This window comes from Poecilia formosa, unplaced genomic scaffold, assembly GCF_000485575.1.
Source record: "Poecilia formosa unplaced genomic scaffold, Poecilia_formosa-5.1.2 Scaffold17, whole genome shotgun sequence".
NCBI lineage: Eukaryota > Metazoa > Chordata > Actinopteri > Cyprinodontiformes > Poeciliidae > Poecilia > Poecilia formosa.
The window spans coordinates 1,297,849-1,318,570 of NW_006799956.1; the positions used below are offsets into that span (position 1 = coordinate 1,297,849).

A 20,722-nucleotide genomic window follows, 5' to 3' on the forward strand; every position below is an offset into this window, starting at 1 on the left:
TGCTGCAGAGCATCAGATCAAATAATTAAGATATCAGTGGGATGTAGATGGGTGCACTGAAGGGTCAACTTTTTGCTAGCTTCATGTGGAAAGATTTGTAAAGCTTCTAAGCTTCTGCATGAGGTAATTCTGAAAGCTAAGGGAGACCTGCTGTACTAGACTTTGACTGGGTCAGTCAGGTCCATGCTTGATTCAAGATGAAGCATGGACAAGTATATTTTTATTTATCTGTGCCTGCTGAAGAAAAGTTTCTCCACAACATGATGCTGCCACCGCCATGTTTCTCTCTGTGTGCTGTACAGTGTTAGCTTTCTGCCACACAGTGTTTTGTATGTATTCCAAAATATTCAATATTGCTCTTATCTGACCAGAGCACATTCTTACCTTTAGAAAATAAGACATTAAATATTTAAGGGCTTGGTTATTAAAATTTTAATTCAGAAAAAAAAATGTTTTAAACTCGTACACCAATTTGTTGTTGTTGTTGTTTTTTTTTTTATGAAACTGAGGCTTTTATCTTTTAAAGACTTCGAGGGTCACCCACACATCATACAGGCTCCAGCTCTCAATGCTTTTGACCATCAGCACAAAACATATTCACTCATTGGCTTTTAATACAGAGACATTAAAATGTTTTACTGTTTTAGTTTGTGGTTGCAAAGTCAGTTTTATAAGTGATTAGATCTATTTTTTTGATAAAATGTGTTTAAACACTTTGCAGAGTTTCCACGTGTTCCTCTCTCACATTTTTATCAATCCGCCACAGTAACTGGTTTGATTTATTACCATTCTCTTGCAGAACCGGGGACAACTGCGCTGAGAACTGTGTATTATACACCTGCTCAACCACTGAGCCATGTAGAGCCCCAAAAGTACAGATAAAAAAAATATAGTATAGTAATATATATATTACTGAGGGAAATAACATTTAAACTTTCTTCACAAAATTCTCTATATTAAGTATTATGTCAAGCGGCTGTAAATCCCGTTAGTACCACAAGGGGGCATTATTAACACTTGTTCCTTGTTAATTTAGCTAGCTCATATTTAGCTAGCTTACACTTGGCTTGAGCTAGGCTTACACTTTAAATCACAATAAATATGAGGCTTCAAAGAATAACATCAAAATCATAAAAACTATCCTCTCAAAGATTGAATGCGGCAGTTTTTATTTGTTTATTTCCAATGAATTTGTGTGGGTGGGTGAGACGCGATCAGAGTACTGCCCCCAATTTTACGTAGTCACGCTGAGACTTCTGGGAAACAGAGTTCTCATTCTTAGTATTTCCAGCCCCTCATTCCCGTCTCCTGGTACAGTTAACAAGATGCCTGCCGTACATCATAAACTGCTCCTTGAGGACGCCTTGCAGGACAGTCCTCAGGTACGCCTGTGTGTTTTTTTTTTCTCGTGTGCGGAGACACAGTTATCCCGTTTAGTGCGCTACCAGCGCAGCGGTTAGCTTTACGTTAGCCTAGCCAGTATCCAGTACCCACTGTAGGCTGTTTCCACTGGTCGATGATGAAAGCGTCCAGTTGACACATTATTAGAACGTAATCCCCCCGTGATTAGGAAAAACACTTCTCTACCGCAAACACAACCTCCTATGTAAATATCACACATTTTGTGGCGTGTATTATATTTACAGTGCTACCTCTCGTCATAGGGTTGTCTTTATGTATATATGGTGTACATCCTAAGGCTTCTGTCTCAAACATATGGCTCAGTGTGAATACTACTCTCTGTACAGTTTTATTTTCCTCTGCGATATGTAGAGTTCGGTTGTAGCCTGCAGCAAAGCCAGTTTTGGCCTGATTCTTAGGGTGTGGGAAAGGTTTCCATCATAGTCTGCAGCAGGGCTGTGTCACTGACTAATATCGCTACGTTTGCAGGATTTCAGTGCATAACAGAAGAGTTAAATCAGCTCTGGAGACCCTCGACTTGCTCCCCGGGCTGTTTTCTCTTGTTTGTTGCATCGGTTTTGCTTCAAACAGTGTTGTCATCTCTACTGGGTTCTAGTTTAAGTGCAACTCATGCAAGAAGACATAAAGATGTACATTTTCCTCCCTTTTCAGGAAGTTTTCTTCACTAGAAACAGGCCTAAAATAAAAAAAGAAAGAAAGCCAAGGCTGACAATGCTGCTAATAATTTCTTTTTAATGTAATAAGTCTTATCTTTCTTTGAGTGCCAAAAGTCAACTGCTGAGAAATGTAAACAGACCTAACCCTTATGGGCGTGTACCTCTCTGCTCTCTCTGCACTTCCTTGCTGCACCTGTTTGCTACCATGACTTGGCTCCAACTTGAGTTTTCTTAGTTTGCATAGCCAGCCTGTAGTAAAATAATCTTCATGTCTTTATTTCCACCTTAACTCAGCTTATCAGTTCCTAATGAAATAACCTCAATTCGTTCTCTTATCCTCTCTTTAAACTCGCAAAGATATTAATGTCGTTCAAACCTTTTCCACATTTTTGTGGCTGAAATCTAAAAAGTCTGGTATTCATTTCTACTTCCCCCTCTCCTTTATATGATATCACTGAATACAATTCTGACCATCAAAGGACATCTAATTAGCATCTTCATCATTAAGTGTTGTGTTCAGCGTGCACATTACACTGACCACATTATAAAACACGGTGGTGGCCACATCATGCTGAGGGGATGATATACAGTTTTCATATGGACTAGATTAGATCAAGGCACATTAATGTGTTAGAAGGACTGTAGTAAGACTTGAAAATTGCTGTTCGCTTGCGCTTTCCATCCATAAACATTTTTGGATTTTTTATTTACTGTATAAAAATTTAAACCACTGATTTTTTTTTCTTCTCTTGTATAGTTTAACCTTTCAAGTTTCTCTAATGTATATTTTTACATAATAAATGTAATTTATGTTGAGTTATAAAAAAAATAAAATAAAAAAACTGGTTGGATTTCCTTTGAAAGTACTTCCTGAAATTTCTTAAGTCCAGATCTTGAAACTAATCTTCTCCCTCACTGCGAGTCGGGTGGTAAAGAGATGCAGGGAACTGTTCCCCGTTGGCCCTCTGACGTTCTCCGTGTCGTCCCACAGACCCGCTCCTTGCTGAGTGTGTTTGAGGAAGATGCAGGGAATCTGACGGAGTATACCAACCAGCTGCTGCAGGCCATGCAGAGGGTGTTTGGAGCTCAGGTACCAAAGCGCACACGCTGTGTTCAAAATGAAGTGAACTTTGACTCATCCCTTATCTCTTCATTTTGTCAATTCCTTTATGATACACAAGGGGAAGCTACATGCTGATCTCTTGTAATTAACCTTTCATAATAAGCAACGCCTCGTCCTCCTCCTGTCTTTGCAGAGTGAAATGGGACTGGCCACAGAGCAGCTTTCACAGCAGCTTCTCGACTACGAAAAGAAAGTAAGTTTGCAGACACCTAAGCATCCACATCAAAGAGTTCATCCACAAAGTAACGCTAATTAGTCGACCAAGGCAAAGCTGGACAGAAACAAACAAACTAGGTTTAATTAAAAGTTTCTAAAGCTGGGGACAGGCCACAGCACTTTGACAGCACAGGTTTTTGAAAAAGACAAGGTGTTCACACAGACGGGCTGGATGTGGTTCGGTTTGGACGAGTGAAAGACTGAGGTTCACATGCTTAACCACTGGGCCTGCTGCTGCTTCACAGAGGACAGGATTCTTTCAGACCAATCGGGCGCATTAAAGTCTCGTGGAAACTCTTGTGAGGGCGGAACCAGCAGGTGGCGATAATAGAAAATGTTCTTCTACCGGGTTATATTTCTGTGACACTCCCCTGTAAAAGGGAAGAGCTGCAATTTGAAATATGCTGCAAGTGAGGCACAGACAAGTAAATATGAATATGTTGGGTTTGAAGTGACTTTAAATGTCGGCTGTGATGTAAAAACAATGTTATTTGTTTCTGAACAAACAACTGAAAACTTTTTTTCAAATAAACCCTAAAGATTTATGATAGTTTATGAGGAAAATATTTCATTCAGAAATGTGAATTTGTCAAGTTTAATATGTGAATTGTTCAGTTTGTTTTAAAAAGGCCCTTTAAGATTTATTGTGTTTTTGTTTTGAATAACAGAGTATCTGTTTTTTTTTTTTTTTTTTAACACGGCATAATTGAAATCAGTTATGTGATAGCTTGGATGATGCCCCCTGCTGTTGTGAAGGTTAAAGGTTACAGGCTAAATTCTCGCTGTGTAGCTGAACGTGGAACTCCCCTGTCATCAGGGCCGAATTATAAGGATCTGGGCCCCTGGGCTGGAAACTGTTTGGTGCCCTGTCCACAAAAGAAAAGTTATTTCACTAATGCAAATTACATTTGCATAAACCAGGTATGAACTGATGACACTAATTGAAGATGCTAGATTTTTTTGTTGCGTCCCTTTGCAAAAAAAAAAAAAAAAAAAATCAAAAAACATTTTCAAATACTTTAGTTGTTGTTTATATTCACAAAAATCCCAAAATATTAACACAACTCGTCTATCTAACGTACAATATTTGCAAAACAGGCATTCATTAAAATAAATAAAATGAATAAAAATCTGTGAGGCCTCCCCAAAAATTGGCGCCCTGGGCTACTGCCTCTGTAAGCCCTTTCTGAAGTCTGGTCCAGAATATTGTAGAAACGGTGTAAACAGCATCTCTCTATTCCAGACAGACACCCAGTATCGTGACCAGCCCATCATCTAGTGTAGGTGTGATATGAGAAGTGAAATATGCTTCAATTATCCCTATACTGACATCAAAACAACAAACAGAAAGCTGTCTTGTATCCATTAATTTTCTCATAGCTAATGGAAAAATCACAGCAGATCATTTTGTAGAATTAATACAGAGTCACACAGGAAAAATGTTTTTAAAAGAGAAAAACTAGAGATTCATTTTGAGGTATTCTGACAGAAACTAACGCCCAACTTCCCTACACTTTAGGTTTTCAGAGTTAAACAACTCAAACCATTTCTCCTTCTGTCTAGAATTTTGCCCTCGGGAAAGGTGACGAAGAGGTCATCACTACACTACAGAGCTTTGCAAAAACCGTTGGAGAGGTAAGGCCCCGTCCTTCTTAGCGTCACTCCGCGGCGGTCCTCCGTAAATCCGTGCTCTCACCGAGCGATGATAAACTGCTCCAAACTTATTAGTTGGGTTCTTTATCTCATTACGGGAGATTTTGCACCTGTGCTCCCTTCAGCCTCCTGCAGGGCGGGAAAGAAAAAAAAAAAAAAAAAGAGCCTAATAAGAAGATGGACAGACTATCAGTCCTGTGAGACCGGAACCGAGTGGCTAAGCGGGGAGGCGGATGTGATGTGTGTCATGCTGGATGGATGAACACAGCGGAGCAGAGCGGCGGGTCGATGGATGGATGCGTAGCTGAATCAGGAGTGTGTGCGCAGGCAGAGCAGATGGACTTGTCCCCGTCAGCTGCAGGGGTTCAGGAACCTGCCCAGGACTCACGTCGTCAAAGACACGAGGTGTCGACCTTCTACTCCATCGTCCACGGCGAGGAAACGAGGCTCGGTCCTGAATCTAATCCAGCCGATCCGCTCCCATCCAGTCAAACCAAATCCACCAGCTTCATCCTTCAGACTTGTTAGACGTTGGCGTGGAGCTTGTTGATAAGCGCAAACAATAAAAGAAGGATTTGCTCATCTGTGAGATCCTGTTTCCTTTATCAGGGTAAACAGAAGGGTTTTATTATTGTTATCCTCCACATAACCCTCTGCTCCACAGAGTGGAGGCTTTTCTCTGCAGTGAAACCCACTCGGTGATTGAAAAATGATCTTTCCTAGCTTGAAAATGTAACCTTCAAGAAAAAATAAATAAATATAAACGAGAATCCTCCAAGATGTCTGTTGAGGCCCCGCTTCCTGTCCTTCTGCTGAGCTTTTTTTTTTTTTTAAATGTGTAATTTTTTTTTTTCTCTTTCTTTTTCCCAGCTAAACTCGCTCCACTCCGAGCTGGCCAACCAGATGGCTGACAGCATGGTGTTCCCCCTGATCCAGTTCAGAGAGAAAGACCTCACAGGTAGCCGAATATAAAACGGGAATAAACAGAGAAAGTTTTCCCACATTTATCTTGGATTATTTAACTAAACTTTTAAACTTTGCAGAGATAAGCACTCTGAAGGAAATATTCGGTATCGCCACTGATGGTAAGCGTCAACTTTTGGTGCTTTCAGAAGGAAATTGCAGGCCTTATTTGCTGATACAATGTCCCCCCTCTCCGCCCCCCCCTCTCTCTTTCCTGCTGATCAGAGCATGAGGCGGCTATGGTCAAGTACAGCCGACTGCCCAAGAAGAAGGAGAACGAAAAGGTAGAGTAACTGCAAAGTGCCAATTTAACAAGCTGCAAAAAGCCTTCCAGAGCGGTAGCGCTGCTGTTAATGCAGTGCAAGTGTTCGATGACCATTTGAAACTGTGCGATGTGAACAAAAAGCGACCTGCTGCAGAGCTAAATGTGCTCTAAAACTGCAACACTTCACGTTGAAGAGCAGACGCTGCAGCTATTAAGCATGAGAGCGTGTCGTTTTGCGTGGACAAGGAGATGGGAGCTCGCTCATTTGCATTTTTAAGAGCGTGACGACTGTTTGCATACAATACGCAGGGGAGTGCAAATCTCGATAGCTATCCATGTGCGAGGGATCCATTTGCATGCTCAGGTCGATTCTGTTTGGACAGCTGAAGGCAGACATGGTGAAGGAGGTGGCCTACACCAGGAGGAAGCAGCACCAGGCCTCGCTGCAGTACTACTGCGCCCTCAACGCCCTGCAGTACCGCAAGAGAGTCGCAATGCTCGAGCCCATGCTGGGCTACACCCAGGCGCAGGTACTGACCTTTGAACTGTGTCCCAGCACATTTCGGCGATCGTGCATGTGTTCGCAATAAGAGGCAGAAATGTTGTCGTTTCCTAAGTTCCTAGGTTTATTTGTATCGCACATTTCAGCGAGTGCCAAGTGCTTTACGCCATAAAAACATAATGGTGTCCAATTAGGAAGCAAGCATTTAAACGTCACATTTACATTTTTATGAATCAAAGGCAGCTCTAAACAGGTGAGCTTGTTGCATTGATTTTAATGAAGTCAGCGTTTCGGCAGTTTTGTGGAAGTTTGTTCCAGATTAGTGGCGCATAGAAACTGAATGCTGCTTCTCCATGTTTGGTTCTGGGGATGAAGAGTAGACTAGAGGAAGCATGTTATGTCTTTCCCACTTGGAAGTGTCCAAGATAAATCTACCTTTGTGTCACATGATATTCTTACCCCAGGGAAGCAGAGAGTCAGTTCCTTGCCCCTCTGATAAACCTAAAACGTTTAGTATGAATTTAACCTTTAATATTAATGTTGAAGTTTTTTCTGCCACCCCAATGAGCAGATCTACTCAAATTAAAGTGATTGACGATGATTTCACAGATTTACATGACTAGAGCAATAAATGATTTATTTATTTAAGGGTTTGCGCACTGATTCACTAGGATGTGCTAATAAATATGAAGCTAGAAGCTGTGTCTTATTGGCTTTGCTGGCAAGAAGAAAATGAGTATAAAGACATTTTAATTGCAGACCCACCCAGGAAATGTGGCGTAATGGCTAACCATGACTCTGTTATCTGTTCACTCACAGATCAGCTTTTTCAAGAAGGGCCTTGAGCTTGTGTCAAAGAAGATGGAAAGCTTTCTCTCCTCAGTGTCCAACATGGCCCAAAAGTAATTAACTTTAATAGTCAATGTGTGCAACTGATGAAGCACAACTTTGCCTCTTAATATCTTGTAAATGTTTGAAAAATCCTTGAATCTTTCCACTTAACGTCACATCACAACCGCGAACCTTTATCGTATATATTAGATCTTAAGAGAGGAATGTACGTGAACGGCTGCCGCACTTTTCAGACTTTCATTTGAAAAACATTTTTGAAAACCACGTAAATCAGTCTCACTTCCTCACAATGATGCACTTCTATTTTAGTCCCCCCACCCAAAAAAAACCCAAACAAAAACAAAAAAAACATCCAGGAAAACTTACAGTTGCAATGTGACACCGTGTGGAAAAATTCAGGGGTGTGAATATTTTGGATTTACAATTAAGTTGAGATGTTTTCCCTTTAAAATGTAATTTTTCTGTCCAGTATCCAGAAGCAGCTGGACGCCGAGGCCGAGACCATGCGCATGGCGCAGAAGGAGCTTCTGTCTGTGGAAGACACCGTGTATATGCCGGATAAGGAAACTGAAACCGTCAATCGCACTCTTATCCAGAAGGCTGGCTACCTCAACATTAGGAAGTAAGACAGGGTGTATGTGCATCCTAAAATGGTCCTAAATTCATCCGTCTTGAAATGTCTTAGACTCATAAATACATTAATCGCAGGTCTTAAAATTTTTTTCCTGGCAGGACTATTTAATCTCATATGTAAGTTTCTGCCAGGAAAATGTTTGAGTCACACGTAAACATCTTCATTGCGTTCTGTGACTGCAGGCAGTTGAGGCTACCGCTAACTAGCTGCTAATATACCCCGTCTAGCTAGCTGTTTATTATGGATAAGTGCAAATTTATTTCCAGTTGGCAGGACGTTTGTTTTTGCCACAGGTTTATTTCTGTAACCTACCAATATAAGGGTAGGTGCGTTATGTGCAAAAAAAAAAATTGTAATTCAAGGTGGCCTTAGAAATTTGACTTGCTGAAGCCTGCAGATGCCCTGTAAGATTGATTACCATAATTTTGACCCTATCTGAGCTCCAGGGATGTTTCCTGGTTAGTTGTGACTGATGGTATTCTGTTGGGAAGTTTTTTTTCCTCTCCATTAATATGCAGAAAACATAAAGGAGAGAAACAATAAGTGTCAAAGAAGACGAGGTGGGTCAGGTAGCATGGTGGCAGCGTGCTCTGCCAGCTTATTGTAGAGCAGATGTATGAGAAGGAAATCTTCCTTAATGGCCAGAGGGGATAAAACCGCAGCGTGGCGCACGTTGTGATTTAGTGAAATGCCAGCGCTGTCAAACCCCGTCGCTCCCTCATATACATCAAAGCTCTCTGACAAATGTCTGTGACTCCAAAGGAAAAAGGTTTCCCAGAACGCCAGTCACTCTGAACATCAAGTGCAACCTCAAGTTCTTTGATGGGACTGAGGGCAAATGAGCTCTGCTGTTTGTAATGGTTTCTTAGTATTTAGCGTTTGAGTCACAGAGTCCACCGGGAGCCACGCACCTCAGTATTTATCCAAGATTATCTAAGCATTTCCGGTTATTTCGCAAACAGGACGTGGAAGGAGAAAAAAGGAACACAGATGACTAATTCATGTGAATCACACACCTGTAGTTTAGAAATCCATAGGTTAATGGATTTCATAAACGCGTAGATGACAACCCATTTAATAAATTACAGTATTAATGAAAGTGAATTTAATTTCAGTAATTCAAGTCACTCACTTCTCTGCAACAAGGGGGAGTGTATTATGTAAAAATGACCTTTTCTTATGTGTTCCCTCATCAAAACTATACCTGGAGTTCCTCCAGACTAGCGGCAGCAGCAATTAGCAAACACCTGATGGAACTGTGCATCTGCTTAGCTCTTCATATGAAGTACTTCTCAGTGTAAAGCTCCTAAGAACGTCTGTAAACGAGATGATGGAGGTGCGATTATGTGTCGGAAAGGGTTGGCGCTTCTTAAAGACACAGAGGCCAATTTTCCAGTCATCAAATTGCAAAGTAGTGTTTGAGATATACAGCATTTTTTATAACTGAAGGTAACAGTTACTTGATTGTGCTACAAAGTGGCTCTATGTGCCTAGAAAATATGTAATTAATCAAGTTCAATCAAAAACTTCATGAAAGGTAAAAAACCCTAACCCTAGCTGAATTAATTAACTTAACAGCCCAGAGTGGTTTGGCCTGGTGTAAGCTTAAGTTGTTTTTCTGAGAGACTACAGAGAAGTAGTTGGGATTAAAGGAGCACAAAGCATTTGAAATCTGTAGACTCTGCAAGAACACAGGGCCCACAGGAAAAAAAAAATTAAAAGTGGAAAAACTCAATTTAAGAATCTTAATGGGGCAAATACCTTTTGGCATTCAGAATATTTTCACACCCCAGAAAATTTTCTTTACACAAAGTTATAAGCAATCCCGTGTCAGTTGTGCAGCAGAACTGAGATTAGCGTTGAGCTAATCATAATTTATATTTCTGAAATTGATCAGGCACACACTGTGATTTATATTTCAGTTTCCATGTGGAAATTGCTGACAGCTAAATGATCAGGACAAATGACTTTTGCATCAAAAGTGTCTCAAACTTAGTTTTAGAAAGCTAAACAGGTGCTACTATCCTGCGTGGCGAATCTTAATGAATTCCTGTTTGTCATGGCTGAAGCTCTAATGCTTAACGCTCCATTCATGTCCAATAAGGCTCTTTGTAATGATAAAACACATCGTTAGTTGTGTTCGCGGAGCAAATATTAACCAGACAGGGTGAATCACTGATGAAACTTGTGCTAATGTTAGTTTTCACCAGGTAGAAACAGGTAGTTAAAAGTTTATTTGTCATATTTGTCAGAATTAAGCCACTGCTGAAATGTAAATAAAAGAAATGGATGGATGATTTGATTATATTCTGTAGATCCTCCTGTTTGCGCAGGTCATCACATTAGTCTTACTCATGCTGTCGTCGTTCTTCCCGTTTCCCAGTAAAACAGGCCTGGTGACCACAGCCTGGGATCGACTCTTCTTCTTCACCCAGGGAGGAAACCTCATGTGCCAGCCTCGAGGGGCCGTGGCGGGGGGCATGGTGCTGGACCTGGACAACAGCTCCGTCATGGCGGTGGAGTGCGAGGACAGACGTTACTGCTTTCAGATAACCTCCCCCTCAGGAAAGACGTACGCGCGCCCTTCCGCTTCTGACAATTACAAGCAAGCCAAAAATACGATCAAACTTGTTTTAATTGCCTCCGTTATCGTTCACGCCCCTCCCCGCCCCATCCCCGCCTCCCGCAGGTCGATGATTCTACAAGCTGAGAGCAAAAAGGAGTACGAGGAGGTCAGTGAAAGAGGAGGCAGCTTAAACGTCGGTTTGTTTGATCTTCATCACAGAGAGATGTGCTGCTACGAGTATCTGTCACGGGACAATGGAGACGCTGTCAGGCTTTCATCATTGTTTTTGCTCGGACACGTCTGAGTGGTCTCTGACAGCTGGTATCAGTCGAGTTATTTAGGGGACGTTGTGGCAGAACCAGAGGGAGGTCTAATCTGTGTCTGTGTTTGTTTCTTAGTGGATTTGCACTGTGAACAACATCTCCAGGCAGATCTACCTGACTGATAATCCAGAGGTAAAGGCACAATTTGAATGTTAAACAGAGCAGCAATTATCCCACCATCCCTGTTTGTAAAACACAATGCTGGCAGTATGCTGAGTTTTTACACTTTTCACTTTTTTTATTTTTATTTTAATTCAATAACGGCATGTAATTTTCTTCCTGCTTTACAGTTGTGCTCCTTTGTGTTAGTCTATCACATAGAATATGTAAGTTATCAAAGTTTGTAAAAACACTTTGGTAAGGTCCCATGTTGCAGCTTTTAGAAACTGTCAGTAATGGCAGCCCCACATTTCTCAGAATCACATCTCATCGGCCCAATTCCCAGCACAAATTGGTCAGATTGAGAGCAATAAATAGAAATGAGACAGTTTGGAGGAGCTTAAACATGGCGAGCTAAGCAGCAGATGGAGAATAATTTTAGAATTAACTAATTTAATAAAGCTTCACAGCTTCAGCCTCTCAACACAGCCCGTTTTGTCTCATTTATCTTCTCTACCGTCCTAATCCTGATTTATGTTAATTATTGAAAGGCTTTGCTCCTCTTTAGGCCGTCGCTATCAGATTGAACCAAACCGCCATACAGGCAGTCACTCCAATCACCAGCTTTGAGAAGAGACAAGAAGGTGCACCCAACCCCGACAGGTCAGCATCACACTTTAAAACACACTGCTGTATTTAGAGAACTGCTTAGTGCGTCCTGTTGTTATTAATGCGAAACTGTTGCAAATTGACATAGTTCTCCTATGAGAAGTTTTTCTGTTGAACAGGATGAAGTCGGTATTGGCCAAAAGACCTTTTTGACATGATCAGTCAAAACATTTCAGTCAACACAAAGATGTGCTTGCTAGCTTTATGAAAGTCCTAGAAATAAAAGCGAGCTTGCCTTTAGCGGGTTCGTTCCCTGAAGCTCAGTCATCCTTTGTCCTGTCCCTTCAGAGCCAAGCCGGGAGGTGCTCAACCCGCAGGAAGCGATTCCCAGAAATCAGGGGCCGCTCCAGAACCAGAGGACCTGATCGCTCCTGGGACGCCCATTCAGTTCGACATCATGCTGCCGGCGTCCGAGTTCCAGGACCAGAACAGAGCCGGGGGGAGGTGAGGCAGAGCAGTCGCATGATTATGCTTGTTTATCCATATGCAGGCGGGGGGTGAGGCACCGCTAATTTTCCCCAAACACTGGCCTCACTGAGTTGATTACATCATTTCCAGGAAGCCGAGATCTTCGTAATGGCCGGCGACGCAGGGGGTTAACTGCGTTTTTTGTTTCGCTGATGCATGTGCTCGCATCGTTACAGGCGGACGAATCCTTTTGGGGAAACGGAAGAGTGTACAGCAGAGAGCGACGGTAACCTTAAGACTTGTTCCACGTGCCCCGTAAAGACACCGTTTGTGTTAAACTGTTGTAAATGATTGTCTGTTTACCTCCGCAGACTCCCTCCTGCAGCAGGTGTTCGCCGTGCGCTTCCTGGGCTCCATGGCCGTTCGGTGCGGAAACAACCAGGAGGTGATCTACGAGGCCATGAGGCAGGTGCTGGCGGCCAGGGCCATCCACAACATCTTCAGGACCACCGAGGCCCACCTCATGGTCACCAGCAGCAGCCTCAGGTATTTCTGTTTGTTCTTTTTGTTTGTGGGTTTTTCTTTTTTTTGGAGAAATGCTCTTTTAGCATCCATTTGCAATGTAATTTGTAGTTCTTATCCAGGGAGGAAATAAACTCTTTATCCTCTGTTGTTTGACATACATTATTAAAAAGCATCCATTAAGCAGTTCTTCATTTTAAAAACTATTGAAAATGCTGAATATCGTCTGAATCTTTTAGAGTGCAAAACAGGCAAACATGTTGAAACACAGGGTGGAGATCCTAGATGTACCCACTGCTTACTGGGCACATAAATATTCTTTAATTTCATTTAAAAAAGTACAAACTGATGAGGTTTTCCTTTTTTTTCCCCCCCTTTTTCTTGCCACCCCCAATATAATCCTTCCCTGAGTGGTGAGCTATAATCACCCATGTGACACATTTGCCTTAATAATCACATTTCTAGCATTAAAGCTTAGGGGTATGTAATTTTTGTCTGGTTTTGTAAGACTTTGACTTATCAAGCTGTTTTTCTCTTGATGCCTCTACAAAGTATTTGTATCATTCTTAAAAAAATGACAAATAAAAACATGGTTACAATTGAAAGTAGAAAAAAAAAAGAAGACAAAAACATCCTAAAAGAAAAGCATTTTCTTTTCTCCTTCACAGGTTGATTGACCCACAAACTCAAGTAACAAGAATAAGCGTAAGCACGCCCTAAAAATCGGGTCACTGCTTTTAATTAAAGGCTCCCATCATGCTGTCTGCCCCACGTTAATACCTTTTATTTTCTCAGTTCCAGCTAGAAGAGGTGTGCCAGTTCGCAGCCCATCAGGAGAACGGGAGGCTGATGGGGTTTGTGGTCGAGGGGAGAGACTGGAGCGACGGGAACGAGGAGGGAGAGCCGTCGTTCAGCGCCTTTGTCTTTGAGAGCAACACGGAGGGCGAAAAGGTTCAGCTCTTCGCCTCCCGACAAAAATACGTGTTTTTGTTTTTCTGCTCGACTTCAGACGCATGCTCACCGATGCTGAAAGAGTGTAATTAGTTCTGCCCTCTTCCTTTCATTCACAGATATGTTACACCATAAACTTGGCAAAGGAGATTACAGAAGCAAAGAAGGTAAATATGTTATGGGAAACGGAAGACAAATCGAAATCCAGGATGTCATTCTTGATTCTTTTGATTAATTCTATTTTTTTATGTAAAAGTGTAAAGTGAGGCGACAGTTTTATATCCATGTCAGGACTGATATGACTCCATTATGTTTAGATTTTCAGCATTAAAAATTATTTAGTTTGAAGTGAATGATGATTTGAATAAAGAGAAGACTAAATGTCTCCACTAGAGGGAGCACCTGGAACGTAAACTAGAGTGAAAGGAAATTTCCCTGGAACTTCTTCACATTTTCAGAACCAAACTCATTTGCGGTGCGTAGTTGTGACGTGAAAATAAATGTAATCAGCTCCTCTGAGTCAAAACCATGTGGAACCCTCTAACAGTGCGTTAACATTTGTCTCTACTAGTGTTGGACACCTACAGACTCAGATTTCCGCCCACTACATCGTCATACTCTTTCAGTTTTCTGATGAACCAAGCAGTGCTATTTGAGATGCTCGAAGGTTGGAGATATAGTTTTATAACCTAACGGGTTCATAAACGTCTCCACATACTTTCTCCCTTCTACATGATTCTGTTTGTTCACTAAGAAACTTCATAACGAGGCAACTTCCGATGTCAGAGCTGGTTGCACTGGATTTTATTTATGGATATCAGAGTAAAGGAGGCGAAAAATAAAAGCAACCAAAAAAAAAAAAATATATGTGGACGTCTGACTGTATCGTGACAAAATGTGAAAACTTACGTTTTGTAAGTCAATGTATTTACACCATAGAATCACTTGCACAGTCTCAATCCAAAGCAGGTGAAGTAAATCGGTCTGTTTCTGTTAAAGGATCCAGAAGCTCTGGCCGAGCTGATAAAGAACATGCCTCTGACCAACGACGGCAAGTTTCTTCTTCTGGAACCCGAGACGGGCGACTCGACCAGCGGAGAGAACCAAGAAGACCTGGAGTCTGAGGCCTAGTCGTCGTCAGAACATTCCTTTCTCTCCAGGAAAAAAACAAAAACAAAAACCAGGTATCATTACGACTTCCCCGCCCCCAACTCTAGTACTGTAACACCATCCCGAGAGCGCAGGGTTCACTTCCTTTGAGCCTCTGCAGCCACATCTCCAGATTACGTCATGGCGTTTGACCAAAAACAAAAGTCAAATCCATCTCTTTGGTGTTCAATATCATCTGGTCCATGCTTACACTAGTATGGATCTTTGAAGTTCTTCATTTCCTTGTACACCATTTTACACAGCATGCTCATCCTAAGGTCCTGCGCTCTGATTGGTCCTGGTGGTGAATTATTCACCTCAGCTTAGGTTTACGTTTGTTTCAGCTTCTCATAGTGTGAAGGTGTTTGTGTATGAAAAAAAAAAACTTGTAAGTAATTAATCTCTTTTGGCATTTTTTTTCCTTCCCTGAACAAAACAAATATTGCACTTTTAAGGTTAAGCACTAATTAAAACAGCAAAAGAAGCTAAATGCGTGAAAAAAAAAGAAAGTTTAGACGATGGTGGTTGCTTTTGCTTGCAGTGACTATAGCGGTTTATTATAATCAGCCATAAAATATGGGGCAGGAGAGAAAATGTTTTGCTCTCTCTCCACAAACTTTAACACTTCACCATCTTAAGCATTCCTGGTGAGCTATATTAACATCACGCTTGAAGTAGTTTCCCCACTACCTGTACAAAAACAAATCTGAGGATAATCTGTCTGCAACATCCTCATCGAGAACCCCCTCCAAAAAAAACAAACAACTCTACGCTCCATTCCTCTGAGTCGTGTGTAAATATGATTTGTCAGAGTGTCTATTTGCTGTTTAATCTGCGTGTGTGTGCAGGGACTGTTGCGGTTCATGAATAAATGACACCGACTCCACTTGTAGAAGATTAAAGCCTCTGTTCTGAGTGCCGAACAGTAATACGAGAGGAAACTCCACTCAAATTGTCTCCATTAATGCATGAAAGAATGCCCAGAGACATCCGCTTCGCATGTTTCAAAGCACAAGAGCTGAAAGCGTAGTTATCTGTGGGAATGTTGGACGTTTCTTGCCATTTGAACTTATTTCAGCAGATAAACTGTAAACGATGGAGATTTTGTACAGATAAGAAAAGAACCTGACCTTGAATGTTACATTAAATGATTTTGTTTAGTTTATGTTACCAACAATGGAAGAGGATTAGAAGCACTATTTGATTTAGAACTGGTTTTCCTGCTATCCCAGTTAGCGTAAAGGTGAAAAGTTAGCATACACTCACTTCACGGATGAATTTAACAATAAGTTTTGGCCTTAAGTGACCCATTTGAGCTGTTCTTTTTCATTCATTTCAAAACTAGAACCATTCAGGATTTTTTTTTTGTCCAGCCTAGTCATAAAACCTTCATTGAAAAAAGTATTTATCTCGTTGATGTGGAAAGCTGCATATACCTGGAGCAGGTGTTTTCTTCTCCCAAAATAAAGATTGTCAAATACAAGTATGCAGGAGGGTTAATATTTCATCCTCTATGTATAATTTCAACCCTTTGGGGTTTAAAGAAATTAAAGGTACACTCTTGTTTTTCAAATAAAATTTGCAAATCCTTCAACCTCTGAGATGATGAACCACCCAAATGCATCCTAAAAGGTTTCAAATTAACCAGACATTCATGTCCAGTGTGAGCAAACGTGATCTTTTCCACCGGAGCTGTACATAATTAAGACGAAGTTCATTTTGGAAAATGTGCATATCTGCTTTCACAAGGCCTATTAAAGTTTGGCTCTTATCAGGTGATGGACAGACAAATGCAAGGCAAGGAGAAGTTAAACCGAAACAGCCAACATGGATTGCAAAAAAAATAAAATAAAAAATAAAAATATGACTTTGAGGAATGTACACGTTGGTGAAGCTGGGGGAAATTTATTTAGTTACATGTACGACTGCAAAAAAAAAGTAGGAGGTAATGCCTGATCTAGGACTAGTTTGTGTAAATGAATTTACAATATCAGTGCAATGTGAAAAGGTAGAGAAAATCGACACCTACTGTAAAGATGGCCTGCTTCTCAAGACTCCAACAAACCACAAGCCACTAAAATGAACCTTCTCAAATATCAAGCGCTCTCTTTTTCTGTTGCCGGATCTTTATTTGCAGTGAGGCTGATGTACAGCAAACTTTCGCTCCTCCAGAGTCCTGAGTAATGCAAACTAATGTGATTACCGTTTCCCATCAAGAGGTTTTTTTTGTGTGTGTAATGACAAAGCTGCTGTTTGTGTTTTCTCTTTAGCAAATTACTGGCTGGAAGAAATTAGTTTAAACTTTAATATTCCATCCGGAAACTAAAACTTTCCTTCTGTGTGCGACCTGCTGCAGAGCTACAGCCTTGATATATTTTTCGCTTTGTAAGTAATTTATCATTAGAAACATTCTTGGTACTCACAGTGAAGGAGGTACATTACCATAATATTAGCAGGAACGTGTTTCTTCACTCTGTCTTTTTTATAAACGGCTACATTTATTACCTGAAATGCTTTGCACTTAATTAAACCCGGTTTTCTAAAACCATTAATGTTAACATTCAGTCTTTAATAAATATGTAATTTCTTAACCGAGTTACTGCTTGGAGTTTTCTTTTTCTTTTTTTAACACATTACTTTAGAAATTTTACATAAAAACGGACTCAGAGCTTTCATTAAAGAAAACATGTCAACTTTGTATTCACACATGAACACTTCATTTATATTAGCTTTAAATATACATCAGTGAACGCCCACATGTGTACGAGATGCATTACAACAGTCAGGAGCTTCAGCTCACGCGTGTCGCATTGATTGTTTAAGTGCATGAAAACCATTAAGGGCTCAACATTAATTACCATTTGGTTCCTAAATGGAGGACAGCAGAGGTGGGATTTCAAGGACGTTTGAACACCGTCATAAATCCAACATATCTTCTCAAAGCGGCCCACGGGGAGGGTTCAGCCAATTAAACGATGTACAACAGGAAACCAGAGAGCACCTTAAGAGTCCTTGTAGTAGTTGTTGAAGTTGATGCGAAGCAGGAAATCCTCTAAATGGGGCTGATAGCCTCGGTTCACCAGTTTAGTCACCACTGGAGGGGTGGGGGAAAAAAGAAGAGAAATAAGTTTTAGTCCATGAATCTCACAGCTTAAGCCAGAAGCTTACATACACTAATCTGCATGAATATCATGTTGATATTTAGATATACCTTTTTCCCCCTGAAATATTAATGTTTCATGAGGTAAAATAAAACAGAACTTACTATTTATTGATTACTAATTATTTCTAAGTTTGAGAATTGGATGCACAAGTTCATATTTAATACACATGAGGTCAGAATTCTCCACAGAGACTCAATTCGACTGAACTGGATTGATGTTCAATTCTTAGACCTATGAATTGAGGTTTAAGGATCCTCTATTGAATTCTCCAAACATTCTTAGAGGTTACACAAAATAACCTTACACTCTGCTTTCCTCTGAACAGTAACTCTGGTGTTCAAGCAATTTCCAGTTTGCACCAGACTGGATTAATACTGATCATTCACTCCAGTTTCATTTCATCCGAGTGCAGCGAATTGGGTCAGATGACTGGAACTTTAGCACAACTTGGTGTTCCAATGGTAAAATGATCTAAAGTGTAAATCTAAAACTACTAACACCTAATTTGCTTAAGGAAACCATCCGTATTAAGCTTCAATAAAATCTCAGCTATATACTAAACTGGTTACAAAACTGCTTAAAATCTATCAGGAAGATCAGAAACTGTTACTATAATTTGTAAAGGCATTAGGAGTAATTTATTTCTGGACGTAAAACCCCTTTTTTTCAATCTTTCCTGTCTTGCCTCGACTGTAACTACAGAGGCCAAATTACATTCAGCCAGAGGTGAAACAATATTCTCCGGTCTTACCTTTGAAAAGGAAGTGGGAGTAATACTTAAAAGTGTTGTACGACTGCTGCATAGCAATGAAGCTCGGGTGCACTGCCTCCCCCTGCTGGCTGTCCCAGGGTTGTGCGATGAGCTGAGCCCGAAATTTGAGGATCAGGCTGAAAATGCTGTGGATGATGTTCATGACCGGAGCTGCTTTCTCTGTCAGCAGACCCCTGGAGAGGGCGAGGGGAGAGAAAGGTCACAGAAAGACTAAAGTTAACTTTTTAATGACCTTCGAAGGCGAGACACAACCACGAAACACCTCGGTGTGATAGTAACAACCTCTCCTAAATTATTCATACGCAGATTAAATCATTCATCGGGTTCGCAAGTTAGCCTCGTCATTCAACTGGAATGTGAATGAGTGTGTTATGAGGAGAATAAAATGAGCTAATACAAGATAACCAAAAAGTAGGACTTAACTTAATCTGCCTAAAGAAAAAAAAATAATTTTAGAATTACACATCCCAAGACAAACTATCACCTCTGGCCGTCTAGAACAAACTTCAAATGTCAAAAATAAAACCTAATTTCTGCAGAGACAACAATTACAACCAGCAGTGCTGTGGTGTTACGGATTATACATTTGCAGTTCCAGTTGTCACCTGAAGATGGCTCTGTTGAGGTAGTCAGCATGTGTGCGGTGGATGCCGTCCAGGTCACCGGCGGTGGCCAGCTTGGCCGTGAACTCGGTCCAGGACACCTGCAGGATCTGGTTGGCGATGTAACCCTGTATGACTTTGACAAAATGCTGCATCTCGTGCCTGTAGAGCTGCAGCTGACGGAACTGCACCGAGCGGCCCGCGCCTTTCACCAGAGCTGCAAGGCATAATGCAGGTTTCACCAAGTCAAGTTTAACAACTTTTAGGAGCTTTTTAAGACCATTGTGAATTAAATTTAACACCAGTCTCACAGCTGTGACATTTCTAGGGTCTGTTCGTGGCTCTTGGCAGCAGCTTTTATACTTCTCACACACTGCTACAACCTAGCTAGCTAGCAAGGCAAGGGTACATTAGCAGCTCGGCCTCAACAGCCTCAAGTCAAACAATGCGATAAAAATGTGCAACTCAAACTTTTGCCTAACTGAAAAGTCAAGCGAGAAAAAATAGCAACATAGAATATACTGCCACAACAAAATTTAAGGCGTGATTAAGGTATTTAAGACATTTTAAGGTTTTAATTTTATATACATGAATTTAAGACATTTTAAGACACCCTGCATGAGTGTGAGAACAAGTGAACACTTCACCCTTTCCCAGCTGAAAAGGGTGAAGAAACATGATGGTCTTCGCCACGAGGATCATTAGGTTGGAAACCTCTTGGAACAATAAACGCAAATTCATTTATAGCATTAATAACTTTCATTTGAAAGTTATTAATGCTCTTTGACTTCACTCATTGGCTTATGCTTTAAGATACAGCTTGGTGCACACAAATCTGCTTTTAGTTGCTGTATTACAACTTGGCTAAATACAGCAAGTGTTTTCAATGTGGAGTGACCAAGATGCTGTTTTTATTGCTGAGAGAAGACAAAATATTTTCTTTCGTTTTCTTCAATCGAGTCCAGAATAATAAGCAAATTGGATGGCTTCAGTTTTATAAGGGAAGCATGCAAAAACCAATTGAGGTTTTGGATGTACAATCACAAATCACATTATTTGTTTAATTAAAATGGTTCATGATTAGTTCATAGTTCTGAATGTGGGAAAAAACAGCATTTTTGATGATTTTAGGTTTTAAGAATTATATTTTTGGGTCTGCAAGTGCTTTTCAGCATATTTATATGCTAGAAATCCAGTTGAGAGTCTGTGGT

At 40.8% G+C, this 20,722-nt stretch overlaps 2 protein-coding genes across 3 annotated transcripts in view; one reads left to right on the plus strand and one right to left on the minus strand.

Moving 5' to 3' along the window:
- Window positions 1–1,235: 1,235 nt before the first annotated feature.
- Window positions 1,236–15,345, plus strand: appl2 (adaptor protein, phosphotyrosine interaction, PH domain and leucine zipper containing 2). Its single transcript, XM_007546704.2, has 21 exons — window positions 1,236–1,382; window positions 3,070–3,168; window positions 3,335–3,394; window positions 4,981–5,052; window positions 5,941–6,028; window positions 6,114–6,155; window positions 6,259–6,317; window positions 6,682–6,828; window positions 7,620–7,702; window positions 8,122–8,274; window positions 10,670–10,858; window positions 10,976–11,018; window positions 11,251–11,307; window positions 11,843–11,937; window positions 12,232–12,387; window positions 12,588–12,637; window positions 12,723–12,897; window positions 13,542–13,578; window positions 13,669–13,824; window positions 13,944–13,991; window positions 14,824–15,345. The coding sequence occupies exons 1-21, from the start codon at window positions 1,326–1,328 to the stop codon at window positions 14,953–14,955; spliced, it is 1,998 nt and encodes a 665-aa protein (XP_007546766.1). The 5' UTR covers window positions 1,236–1,325; the 3' UTR covers window positions 14,956–15,345.
- Window positions 15,346–16,011: 666 nt separating this feature from the next.
- tubgcp6 (tubulin gamma complex component 6) overlaps window positions 16,012–20,722 on the minus strand; it is a 28,592-nt gene continuing 23,881 nt past the window's right edge. For both annotated transcript variants that reach the window (XM_016668775.1, XM_016668774.1), the window contains exons 23-25: window positions 19,515–19,728; window positions 18,889–19,082; window positions 16,012–18,067 (exon numbers count right to left, since the gene is read on the minus strand). In XM_016668775.1, coding sequence (XP_016524261.1) covers window positions 17,976–18,067; window positions 18,889–19,082; window positions 19,515–19,728 — 500 coding nt within the window. In that variant the 3' untranslated portion in view covers window positions 16,012–17,975. The remainder of the gene's footprint in view (window positions 18,068–18,888; window positions 19,083–19,514; window positions 19,729–20,722) is intronic.